At 35.1% G+C, this 13,732-nt stretch overlaps 1 protein-coding gene across 8 annotated transcripts in view; it reads left to right on the top strand.

Annotated features, from left to right (window-relative positions):
- NAALADL2 (N-acetylated alpha-linked acidic dipeptidase like 2) overlaps positions 1–13,732 on the top strand; it is a 1,329,911-nt gene that overhangs the window by 983,586 nt on the left and 332,593 nt on the right. For all 8 annotated transcript variants that reach the window (XM_073897013.1, XM_073897016.1, XM_073897023.1 and 5 more), the window contains one exon: positions 11,886–11,978. In XM_073897013.1, coding sequence (XP_073753114.1) covers positions 11,886–11,978 — 93 coding nt within the window. The remainder of the gene's footprint in view (positions 1–11,885; positions 11,979–13,732) is intronic.

The raw sequence follows: 13,732 nt of genomic DNA, 5'->3' as shown, positions 1-13,732 counted from the left end.
GAAAGTCCTGAGAGAACTAAGAATTGTTTGAGGAATAGAAAAAGAAGCAGGGAAAAAAGGTCTTACAATATATATACAAATGGGTTGATTAGATAATTGCATATTGACTGTATTTTATTTTCTATGGTCTTGTCTTATTTTTATAGGCCTTACCTGTTGATCTAATATGTTTTCAGTCTTTGTCCTTGAGAATCAACCAAAATATGGGAATTTGAATTTTCGGTTATCAGCCTGAGTTTGTGGTTAAAAACCATGAATATAGTGGAAAAAGGAGAGGAGGAAGTTTAAAATCCATTAGCTTAATTTAAAGCAAAAAATATAAATGAATCAAGTTAAAAGAAACATTTTAATATGTTTGATGAGTCACTTTTGATGAATAGAAAAATGGCTGTTTTTGTGTTACATAAAATGTCAGTGATGACAAGTTTTTACATAAGTAAGTTTGGATCATCTCTTCAAATGGAGAAATATATATATATATAATATATGTTATATATATTATATATTATATATATAATTTCCCTGTTCACAATTTTATATATTCTTTGATAAAAATTACTTTAATTAAAATAATATAGTGGGGTCAGTTATAGCTTTACATATTTCATATGTATTTTGAAGATTTATATTTCTAATTTGTTAACAGCTACTTATAAGTATTCATTATTATCATTTCTTGAGTAGAAATTTAAAAAGATGTATTAAACATATTGTCTAAAAGTTGAGGTTAAACTAAAATTTATTGGCCAATAGTAAATTTTAGCTTTTCAGGAAATATTCATTAACAAGGAATGTTATTAGTGCAGTTGAATTCAGCATTATTTTTTGTTACTTATGAAACTAATCAACGTGTGCAGAGTAGCCCTAACGTTGGTACATGTGAGAAGATCCAGGAGTACATTATGTTATTCTGTTTAAAAAGTGTCTCCATAGATACATCAAGTAGATAATAGAATGGTGTGGAAATGATGATATGGCCCTTTTTGGGCCCTGAGAAAGAGAATTCCTCAGAAGGCCTGAAAAGAAGATATAAGAGAATTGCAAACTTGTTTTAGGGAATGGTAGGCTTAAATAACTTCCAGCCACGAATGTGGAGGAAAATATCCAGAAGAACATGTGAAAATTTCAGTTTGTCTAGACAACTTCTATATAGTATGCATATAGATACAGTGGCCACTTTTTATTACAAAAATTCAGTGAGCTAGAATACTTTTGCAATCAGTGTCATGACAAATGTTAGGAGTCACTAAACTGTGCAATGGTGACGCCCCAATTTTATGGCTCTTCAAACAGCCAGTTGCATAGTGAACCTAGGAGTTGGAACTGGAAGCTGATAACAGAGTAATCCGTAGAACTAAAGATCAGCCTTCATGAGCTGCCAGTCTGAAGTTCTTGGAAAAAAGGAAAAAAAGCTTCAGAAATGACTTTGAAGGACTACTCATCAAGGGTCTTAAACAGAGTGAACATAGGTGGGAAACCTATTGTCCAAAGTCCGCAGAAAGTACAGTCAATTCTCTGTTTCCTGGGGAGTGCAGGTTGGGTTTACCAAGGGTGACACAGATCTGTCATTCACCCAGAACTCACGTTTCCAGCTTTCTGTCTTGACAGTTTTGATTTTCAGAAATTATTCAACTTAGATTCAGTTTAGAGTTGTGTTTGTTTGTTAAAATATATAAAGACAACCTGAGATGTACTCTTAGGCAGAATTACTTTAACAAATGTTTTCCAATTTCTAATGTTTCTCAGCAATTTTTATAGTTTCCTGTATTCTTGTCCCATCATTTCTCAAGTACCTGTCGCTTCTTTCAAATTACAGAAAGCTTCAACTAAACTTTGTAGTTTATGTATGTGATAAACTCTGTTAGAGCATACCCTATCTTTATAGTTTGATGATCACTTTTTGCAATGGGCTGAGTCCTCAGTGCCTTTCTGGTGGTACATCCTGCTATTTCCTTCATATATCCAATATTTCTCCATATCATTCTATTTAGTATTATCCAAACATGTCTTCAAGTTTGTGTCTCTAAGTTGAAAAGCCTCAGTCCTTTAAAGCTCCATGCAAATGCCATGTTCCTCAAGTTGGAAGTAGCATCTCCTGACTCTCTCTGCCATTCTTTAGGCACTTGTATGCTACTTGGAAGAATATGATATTCTTCCGAGCTAAAGTATAAGCAACTTCAATTTTTTTTAAAGATTTTAATTATTTATTAGAGAGAGAGAGAAAGAGATAGAAAGAACAGAGGGAGAGGGAGAAGCAGACTCCCTGTTGAGCAGAGAGCCTGACTCAGGGCTCGATCCCAGAATCCCGAGATCATGACCTGAGCCAAAGGCAGACGCTCAACGGACTGAGCCACCCAGGTGCCCCTTCAATTTTCATTAGAATGTGTTATTTTAGCTTTATTTCCATGTGGTGTTTTGAGGTTTCCTTTATTGCCCAGTGTTCTCTGATTATTTGGAAAGAGTGTGTGCTGTGTGGTTGTCAGGTGTAGAGTTCTATGCCCACTTAAACTAGGTACCATAATCAGGTCATTCAAATAGTTACATCTTATTATTATTGTTAAAATCTTTTATGTGTATAGATTTGTCTGTTTTATCTTGTAGTTCTGTCAGTTTTTGATTCATATATTTTAAGGTCATTTCTTAGATGTTTATAAGTTCAAATACATCATGTCTTCCTGGTCAGTTGAAACACTTATCAGATGAAGTGATCTTTATATTTTTAATGCTTGTCTTGAATTTGATTTGGCTTGATATTAATTTAGCCTCACTGGCTTTTTTTTTCTTTTGTAGTCAGTGTCTTTATGCTATATCTTTTTTTTTTTTTTTTTTTTTACTATCCAGCTTTCTATATATTTCTCTTTTAGCCTCTCTTCTTCATAACAACTAGTTTGTATTTTTTAAATTATACTTAACTCCTGACCCTGAGATCAGGAGTCACATGCTTTACCAAATGAGCCAGCCAGGCACCTAACAACTAATTTGTATTTTAAATACAATCTGATTATCTTTTAGCTGAAACCTCTAGTTCATTACATTTAATATGATTATTAATGTATTTATGCTTATATATTTTTATCTGAATTTGTGTTTCTTCCTCATACTACATGTTTTCCTTTTGTTTTATTTCTCTCATTAGATTTAGATTATTTTGTCATTATATTTTCCCTTTACTACTTTAGAAGTTATAAATACTTTCTGTATTCTTTTAGAGTTACCCTAGAATTATAGCTTTTTAAAGATCCTTTTTCCTGCTTTGTTCCATGCCAGACAACTTTCTTTGCTATCTCTTGGATGGGAGTGGGGAGTCATTTAGGATTCTACTTTATGAGGAAGAATCTCTTTTTGGACCTCCCTTCTCTCCAACTTGGGCAGGCCCAGGGCTTTTTCTTCTAAACTTTGCATCTCATAAGGCCATCAAGATTAAAAGATTCTCCAGGTTCAGTAAATTCCCTCAAATTGAAAGCAGCTTTATTGTGTTACTTATCTGGGTTCCTATCACAACTTAAATTTTGACCTAGTAATTCCTTACCTTCTAGTTCTTAGATGCTGTTAACAAAATTCATTTTGTATTTTATTCAGCGTTGTAAATTACTTTCAGCAGGAAAGTTGGTCTGAACATCCTAGCCTGCCCTATTACTATAAAAGAAATTCTTCTCCTCCTCACCACCTATTCATTTCCTGGAAACACATATAGATGACTCAGTAAATATATCTAAGTTGGTCAACATATAAATCAGGTTGCCATCAGGAAATAAATGACACCCACACTAAAAATGTGCAATTCAAGGAGTTTGGCCAAGGGCCAATGCATTAAGTGTGGATAGGTAAAGGAAAATGGAAAAGTGATGGTGAGGGGTGCCTGGGTGTTTCAGTCGGTTAAGTGGCTGACTCTTGATTTTGGCTCAGGTCATGATCTCAGGGTTGTGAGATCAAGCCCTGCCTGTTGAGCTCCATGCTCAGTAGGGAGTCTGCTTGAGTTTCTCTCTCTCCCTCTCCCTCTGTCCACCCCCTGTCTTCTGTCTGTCTGTAAAATAAATAAATCTTAAAGAAAAAAGAAGAAAAGAAAAGAAAAGAAAGAGGATGGTGAACCACCCCAAGGCTAGTATTTGTTACTATCTATAAAACTAAACATTCAAGAAGGGAGAGGAGTTACAGAAACTGGCAAGTCCTTAAGAGGTGGGAGAAGGCAGTCTGCTAGGAGCTTTGGCTTTCAGTCGAGGAATGCAGTCACTGCCAGCAAGTGACCCGCCAGGGAGGGTGATGGAATACAAATGCTCTAATGTTTCTCTTACTCAACCTGCTGATCACTTGTTGATATCTTCTACTGGCTAAACACAACCTGAAGCCAAGAACAGAGGAACCAGGTAGATATTCTCTACAGAGGTCAGCTTTTTGGGGCACAGAACTAGGTGAAGGGTGAAAATAGATCTGGATGGAAATGTGGGAAATATGCAGTCCAGGTAGTGTTGCAGATGATTAGTCTACTGATGGATTTGATAATTTGTGATTTGTAGAATGGTTTGGTAGAAAGATGTGGAAAATCTGTTAATCAATTTTCACTCTTCTAAGGGATACAAAGAAGATAAAAGTTATTTTTTTCTGGGATTCATATTTTTTAAAACATCTTCCTATTTACATAATTTTACTAATTCGAAATAATAATATTAAACTTCAACTATTTTTTCCAAAATTCATGTAAGTTCATAAGAATACATCATACATGCATGGTTGTGTGTGTGTGTGTGTGTGTGTGTGTGTGTGTGTGTGTGTGTGTGTAGGCTCAGGGATAACTGTTAAACTAAGAAAGGAAGTGGTGAAAATGACCAAGCAAACAGTTTTTGTTCAGTATTTTTATGCTAGTCTCACTTTTTTAGAACAAAAATTTTACAGTACTAACACAGATTTGGAGATTTGACTTTTCTCTTTAATTTCTATTATTGCAAAAGCAGTTGATGTTTGCTAAGAGTTAGAAAAGAGAGATGAGCAAAAACAGGGAAGCAAAAACATTCTATATGAGTCATGTTGGGCTTCCATAACAAGATACCATAGACCTGGTGGCCTCAACAACAGACATTTATTTTTCTCACAGTTCTGGAGAATGGGAGCTCCAAGCTCATGGTGCCAGAAAATATGCTTTCTAATAAGAGCTCTCTTGCTGGCTTGCGGATGGCCTTTTCTGTGCACATATAAAGAGAGTAAGAAACCTGTGGTGTTTCTTTCTCTTTTTTTATAAAGACATCAGTCCTATCAGATTAAATTCACACCCCTTAAGACCTCTTTTAACCTTATCTCCTTAAGGGCCATATCTCCAAATACAGCTAAACTAGGGGTTAGGGCTTCAACATACGATTTTGAAGAGAAATGGTTCAGTCCAGAATACATTCCTATATCACCCAGTAACTATCAGTATCCATACTTAATATAAATCCTTCTAGATTTTTATATACACATTTAGAGGTTTTTGGGTTTTGTTTTGTTTTGTTTTGTTTTGTTTTTAACAAAAGGAGATCATACTATATGTATTATTTTGGAATGCATTTATCTAATTAAGTATCTCCACTTTTTCATGATAGTAAACTTTACCTTATTTAATACGCAAACTAAATTGAGTTTTACCAGTCATCCCAGTTTTTTACAGTGTGTTTATACAAACCAAAATCCAAGCCAGGCCTACAAATTACATCCCTTCTAATCTAGCACCATCTTCTTTTTCTTCTCTTAACACTGAGATCTATAGGATCAAGTGTATTGTCCTGAATGTCCTACATTCTAGATTTTTGGGATGCTTCTTCATGATTTTATTTAACTAGTTCCTCTGTCCTTTTTATTTTCAATAAACTTGAAGTTAATTCTTAAGGTTCCTATTAGAAAACTCATTATTGTAATTAGTGGATAAAAGTTTTAAAAGACTTTTCTTTTGGTAGCTGGTGTTATTGTCAGTATTCAGTATATGGTAAGATGTATCATATCAGGTAAGGTGGGACATAGTGGACCTAGTTGGGTCTTAGGACTAGAACTTGTGTAAACTTCTTGTGCAGATCACCAAGACAGCATGGTACTGGCACAAAAACAGACATACAGAACAATGGAACAGAATAGAGAACCCAGATATGGACCCTCAACTCTATGGTCAAATAATCTTTGACAAAGCAGGAAAAAACATGCAATGGAAAAAAGACAGCCTCCTCAATAAATGGTGCTGGGAAAATTGGACAGCCACATGCAGAAGAATGAAACTCGACCATTCTCTAACACCATACACAAAGATAAACTCAAAATGTATGAAAGACCTCAGTGTGAGATGGGAATCCATCAAAATCCTAGGGAAGAACATATGCAGTAACCTCTTTGACATCGGCCACAGGAACTTCTTTCAAGATACATCTCCAAAAGCTAGTGAGACAAAAGCAAAAATGAACTTTTGGGACTTCATCAAGATAAAACGCTTCTGCACAGCAAAGGAAACAGTCAACAAAACAAAAAGGCAACCCACAGAATGAGAGAAGATATTTGTAAATGACACTACAGATAAAGGGCTGGTATCCAAGATGTATAAAGAACTTCTCAAACTCAACATCCAAAAAACAAATAATCAAGTCAAAAAATGGGCAGAAGATATGAAAAGACACTTCTCTGAAGAAGACATACAAATGGCTAACAGACACATGAAAAAATGTTCATCATCATTAACCATCAGGGAAATTCAAATCAAAACCACATTGAGATACCAACTTACAGCAGTTAGAATGGCAAAAATGGACAGGGAAAGAAACAACAAATGTTGGAGAGGTTGTGGAGAAAGGGGAACCCTCTTACACTGTTGGTGGGAATGCAAGTTGGTATGGCCACTTTAGAAAACAGTGTGGAGATTCCTCAAAAAATTAAAAATAGAGCTACCCTATGACCCAGCAATTGCACTTCTGGGTATTTACCCCAAAGACACAGACGTAGTGAAAAGAAGGGCCATATGCACCCCAATGTTCATAGCAGCAATGTCCGCAATAGCCAAACTGTGGAAAGAGCCGAGATGCCCTTCAGCAGATGAATGGATAAAAAGATGTGGTCCATATATACAATGGAATATTACTCAGCCATCAGAAAGGACGAATACCCAACTTTTACATCAACATGGATGGGACTGGAGGAGATTATGCTAAGTGAAATAAGTCAAGCAGAGAAAGTCAATTATCATATGGTTTCACTTATTTGTGGAACATAAGGAACAGCATGGAGGACATTAGGAGAAGGAAGGGAAAAATGAAGGGGGGTGGAATCAGAGGGGGAGACAAACCATGAGAGACTATGGACTCTGAGAAACAAACTGAGGGTTTTAGAGGGGAAGGGAATGGGGGTGATGGGTATTAAGGAGGACACATACTGCATGGAGCACTGTGTGTTATACGAAAACAATGAATCGTGGATCACTACATCCAAAACTAATGATGTATTGTATGGTGACTAACATAACATAATAAAATAAAATTTTAAAAAAAGAACTCTTTTTTTAATAAAAAGGATTTTATTTATTTGAGAGAGAGAGAGTGAGAGAGCATGCATGAAGGGGCAGGGACAGGCAGAGAGAAAGGGAGAGGGAAAAGCAGACTCCCTCCTGAATGTGGAGCCAGACACAGGGCTCGATTCCAGGGCCCTGAGATCATGACCTGAGCCAAAGTCAGAAGCTTAACCAATTGAGCCACCCAGGCACCCCTTGCTTGTGTAGAACTCTTGTGTAATGTGATGTTCCCTGCAGGGTAGACTGAAATGGAGCCCCTGAGAAAATTACAGTATGGCAAGAAGAACATAGTATCCGGGGCAGGTCTGATGATATCAGTTTGCATCCATTGGTGTGGGCACTCCAATTACTTGCTGCCAGTGCATTCTGATTGGTCAGCATGTATGCTGTATCAGTTGATAACTATTTTGATAAATATTTTGAATAAGATCCTCGGTCTAGAGCATATGATGTCAATCAATAATATTGGGTCAAAAAAACATTTGGCGATGGGAAGATGTCACGTGAAAAAATGGAGCATTCAGAAAACTCTACAAGCTGTGATGACATAGAATCCAGAAGCAGTTTATACTCAGATATTTAGGGAAGCAGTTGTCATTTAGGAAAGATGCTAGCAGTTTATAGAGTCCCAATCATCAAAAGTATGATTCTAGAGTAGATTCCAGTCCCTAGGGTGCAGGGAAATTGAAAAATAAAGAAAACAAATCATAGCCCCAATCCTAGAAGTTCTTTTCTAGAGTCAGGTAGCTAAAAAGAGAGTCAGGTACACAGAATGAGAGAAATACTCAATTAAAATTAGGAATCCAAGCAAGAACTATGTTTACGAAACCAACAAAAGCCTATTTATCAGAATTAGGCCTCAGAGTTAGCAGCAGTTTTTAGACCTCAAATCTCTCTAAATAAGGTTGGGATTTTTCCTAGCTATTGGGTCATGCTTACTCACAGTGCAGGTGGAGATGAAGCCTTGTTAGCTATGATGAAGGAGACAACTAGTCAAGTCTTCATTATAACAACAAAAATGCAAGACAGAATTATCACTGGAAAATAATTTCTGTAGTATTTTTCTCTGCACGTGATGAAGTTAAGGACTAGAGAGAGGCAACTACTTTTATGTTTCAGCTCTGACGCTCCTCACCCTATTTGAATACAAATGTTCTCTGAGTGAAACACATTTTTGTCATCTTGAAATCTTTTGAACTTCACACATCAAATTTAAAGCTGCCATCAAACTTTGAGGCATGAAAGACAGAAAACATTTGGCAAATGTGAGTTGGAAATGTTATCTTAAAGTAGCAATATATACACACATACACATGCACTGACTTCTTAAATAACAAACAGCGTCTAAATGTTATCCAGAATTTTCTAATTTCAGATGTATTTTTTAAAATTTTGAAGTAAATGCAAACTTACAGAAAAGTTTCAAGAATAGTACAAGGAATATTTTTTTCTCAACTACTTGACAGCGAGCTATAGACATGATGACCCATCACATCTGAATTCTCCCACAATCGGTAACATTTTCTCTATACAGACGGCACAACCATCACAATCAGGAATGAGACATTGATACGTTACTACCGTGCACTCCAAAGGCCCCATTCAAATTTTGCCAGGTGTTTCAGTAATGACCTAAATAGCAAATGGATCTAAACTAGGGTCACGTGTTGTGAGTTATGAGGTGTCCTATTTCCTTAAGCCTGGAATAGTCTCGTCTCTGCTTGACTTCCATTGCTTTATCAGTTTTGGAGCTTACATGCCTGCTATCTGCAGAATGTTCCCCAGTATGGGTTTAGCTGATGTTTTCCCATGAATAATTTCAGTCTCTGCATCTTTGACAGCAATATTACAGAGTGAAACTGTTTTTTCCCCATTATTGATATCAGTTTGTCCCATTACTGGTAATGCTAACTTTGATAATTCAGTTAACATAATGAAAAATCTGTGAGAGCTCCTCTTTGAGGTTACTATTTTTAAATTTTTTTCTTTTACAATTAATAATCATTTGAAATCATGCAAAGATCCTGTTCCCACACCCTCTTATGTCCACCCACTAGTTTAAATGTTTATTTATGCTTTATGCGCAATTAGCCATTATCAAGATGATGCCAACAGTGACCTTCCAAGTTCATCATCCCTTCTGCTTTTATTAGTTGGCACTCTACTGTAAAGAAGAGCTCTCTTTTTCCTATTTATTTGGGTGTTTATTTATACATAGAGGATCAATTTATTATATGTAATTAGGATTTATATCCCTAATTTATTCAATGGATTATAATTCAGTACTACTTTTTTTTTTTGATACTCAAATTGTCCCAGGTCAGCCCAAAATATCACCTTTGACCTAGGTTCCATCTATTGGTGTATTCTCATTATTCTTTGGAAATTTCCTTTGTTTTTGAGATAGCAAAAATTTGAGATACCAAATCATTTTGTGCTTCCCGACCCCAACCCTGTTATCAGCCATTTCTCCAAAGGGTCCTAGTTCCTTTGAGTAGAGGAAGGTATCTAGAAAATGAGACATGGATTCTAGATGTGCTCATTGCTATTGGAGTGTTACTTCTTTCAGTACTTCTTAGTAAACAAAACTAGGGAAATATATTTTAATATTATATTTTAATATAAATATGGATAAATATATGTGTATGTACATACAGATTATATTTTTATTTATTTTTATATCTATCTAGAAAACCAGAAGGACTTATCAATACCTAATTTTTTCTCTTTCCATATTAGTAAATCTCTGCTCTGCAGGGAGCCTGCTTCTCTGTCTGCCTGCCGCTCCGCCTGCTTGTGCTCTCTCTCTCTTTTTCTCTGTTAAATAAACAAATAAAATCTTTAAAGCAAAAACAAAAACAAATCAAAACAAAAATAAAATAAAATACATAGATGTGTTTTTCCTTTTTCTGGAAAAATATTATTTCTTTAAATATTTTCTCTCTTCCATTTATTTTTCTTCTTCTTCTTGTATCATTTCTAGAAATTCTATTTCTATCCACCATGAATTTTAATTGTACTTTCCTATTTTCTCTCTTTATCCTCTTCTGTGGTTGCTGGAAAAATTGCTCATCTGATATAGCTCTTAAATTCAGTTGTCAGTCATATGTATTACTTACTATCTCTATCTACTAATCCTATCTGTTGTCATATTTCTTCTAATTATTCTATTTCCTTACCTATTATTTCTTCTTCTTAAAAGGGTTTCTGGTTGTTTCTTTTTGCTAATGGATCCCCTTCTGTTCTTGTGTTTAATTATGATGCTTAGTTTTTAAATTCATGTGTTGTATGTTTCAATATATTTATTTTAGGTAGGATATATGTTCATTTTGTTTCTTTTGTGTGGTTGTGGACCTCACAACCAGATATCTAGTTATTTTAGTCTGGGAGTTTTTGTTGCTCTGAAATTATTAGCTACCGTCTTATGACTTATAGGAGGGCAGAACTGGAGTCAGACCCCAATTTTTATCTTTCTGGGTTTGTATAATGGGAGTCTTCATGTCTTCTGACAGTTCCCCAGGCAGCCTCAGTTTTCAGGGATTTGGTGTTATAAGGTGGAGCAATAGGGGAAGATGGTCTCCTTAGGTTTTAGTTCCCACTACCCCTGGGAACTGGAGGAGAAGAACAAATGTCCAAGGGTTCAGGTATGTTCAAGCCTTTTTACAACCATATTTCACCCCAGCAGACCCTGGGAGGCCTTCCTAACCCAGTTTTCGTTTCTTCTGTTTATTCTCTCATTTTTAATATTTTGTCTGTAAACACACATTTTTACCTAAGTTCTGTATCTCTTGGTATTCTGTTTTTGTGTATCCATGTCTTATTTTTACATTTTAACAGGCACAAGAGACTGCAATATTTGGAAATATGTCTAACTTTAGAAACCTTTATTCTTTTAATTTTAATTTCTGCAATGTTTTACAGTTTTCAATGTGATAACATAATAATGAGTCATACAGGAAGGTTAAATTAGCTTCCACATGTTCTTTTTTCTGAAGCTAGAAAAGTACTTAAATTTCTTCAGAAATATTTTTATCTGATATGTATTTTTTTAAAATATGAGTTGTCCACATCTCCCTGAGGTCTTCTGGGTGCTCTCATATTGAACTTAATTGTAGCGTAGAGCTGCCTCTTTATAGCTCTGCAGGTCTGTGAGGCCAGCAATGGTAACTTAGTCATCATTGTATAACAAGTACCTAAAATAGAGTTGACACAAAGTATTGAATAGATATTTGTCACAAGGTATAACTTTGATTTTCTAAAAAAATTCAATTGTTTGGAATTCTTTTTTTAGCGATATTAGATAAATTAATTTGAATGTTTAAGAAAAAAACAACAGAATATAGAAAAGTAAATATCTTAATTTTTTTTTCAGATGAAAGAACTGTCAACATGCAAGTTCAGACAGTTACAAAATTCAAAACAGTTACTAATGTTGTTGGATATTTAAAGGGCTTGACATCTCCAGGTAAGTAGGGCTGAGATTCTATATGTATTTATAATCTATTAAACCATTACAAGAAAATACTCTATAGCAATGTAGGAACATAATTAAATGCATTTCCTAATTTAGATGTAACTAGTTCATAGCATTCTCAGAGTGAGTCCGTATGAAACCAAGAAGCAGGTCTTTATTCTCTTTCTTACTCTCTTCAAAAATAAATCAAAGTAGAGAGTATAAGGGAAACAAAACAAAACAAAAGAAGAAAGCAGAGGTTAGATTTGTTAAATTGGCATGTGCCTCATGAAGAAAAGCTACAAAAACCAACGCTTTTTGTTTGTTTGTTTATTCTTCTTCACTATAACATAACCACTATAACACTTTTATCAAGAAAGGACATTTTAAGAGAGAAAATATTTTAGTTTTAATGGTGTATTTAAGAAAATAATAGGGGTGCCTGGGTGGCTCAGTCGTTAAAGCGTCTGCCTTTGGCTTGGGTCATGATCTCAGGGTCCTGGGATCGAGCCCTGCATTGGGCTCCCTGCTCAACGGGAAGCCTGCTTCTCCCTCTCCCACTCCCTCTGCTTGTGTTCCCTCTCTCACTATATCTCTCTCTGTCAAATAAATAAATAAAGTCTTTAAAAAAATAAAATAAAAAATAATAAAAGTTTTTATCTCCCAAATCTCATCTTTCAGTGCTAATCTATGTTTTGTCTGTGAACCTTGGTCCACTGACTGTTCTGCCTAATATCTACATGGCTTTAGGTTTTGAAGATGCTTATGAAAATGATCACCCGGCTAAATTTTAAATAATTGTACACCTTGCTCTGGGATGTTCATGGCATCTTCAGATAATATGATGCAGGCTAAAAAAAGTAAAACTAACTAGTACATATATTAATTAAGAGATTCTCCTGAATGGATTGTGAGACTGAGCCACATCCTGCAGTCGGAGTGCTTGGCATACAGGGTAGAATGTGGCAGTCTTGTGCCACTTCTGTTGATTTGGTTAGGATATTGACTCTGATTTTCCTTGGAGAATTATTTTTCTCCACAACTTTAGTGAAATTGACCCTGTAATTGATAAACCAGAGAATTTTGAGATCAAGTTTTACATCTCCCCAAGTTTCTTACCAGCCAACTCTTTTAGAAAATTTATGGAAGGTTCATATTTTCTCTGATTTCTTTACAGTAGCAATGTTGAAAAACCTCTGATTTTAATGTCTTTCAACCTCTGTTTTAATGCCTTTCAATACAAGATATAAATGAGTTTGGAAGTTGTCATGGCTGCATTTCAACTATTTCAACAAATTTCCATCATAAGAATCTCTAATTGAAGCACCAGAAATATTTATCATCATTGCTACATTTACAAGTTTTTATGGAAAAACCAAATTGTACAAAACTATACTAGCTTGAGGGTAAAAGAGCTTTCCTAATTGAAATTCAATATAGAAAAAAATCAATTCCTTAAAATCAATTTACCAGTAATATTCTTCAGTGTATAATAAGCAAAGCTTCCCAAATTTTATTTGAATTCTACACAAAAATATTGGCTGTTCATTCACATGATTTTCTTATTTAATGACTCTGAAAATTAGAAACAATCATTAAGGCTTTTGGATATGTTTTATCTAGAATACAGATAATCCCAAGCAGAACTTTCACACATATCCGGGAGATGAGTAAATAAATTCCCTGAGTTTCAACATTTGCAACCACCCTGGATATACCATTAATTAAATTTTGATAAAATGTTGGCAGATCAGATTCATTGCTGG

The sequence above is a fragment of the Callorhinus ursinus genome, unplaced genomic scaffold (genome assembly GCF_003265705.2).
Source record: "Callorhinus ursinus isolate GAN/ISIS: 27379988/994484 unplaced genomic scaffold, GSC_fseal_2.0 scaffold1, whole genome shotgun sequence".
Classification (NCBI taxonomy): domain Eukaryota; kingdom Metazoa; phylum Chordata; class Mammalia; order Carnivora; family Otariidae; genus Callorhinus; species Callorhinus ursinus.
Note: the sequence above shows the minus strand (reverse complement) of the source record. Positions and strands in the feature narration are given on the sequence as shown.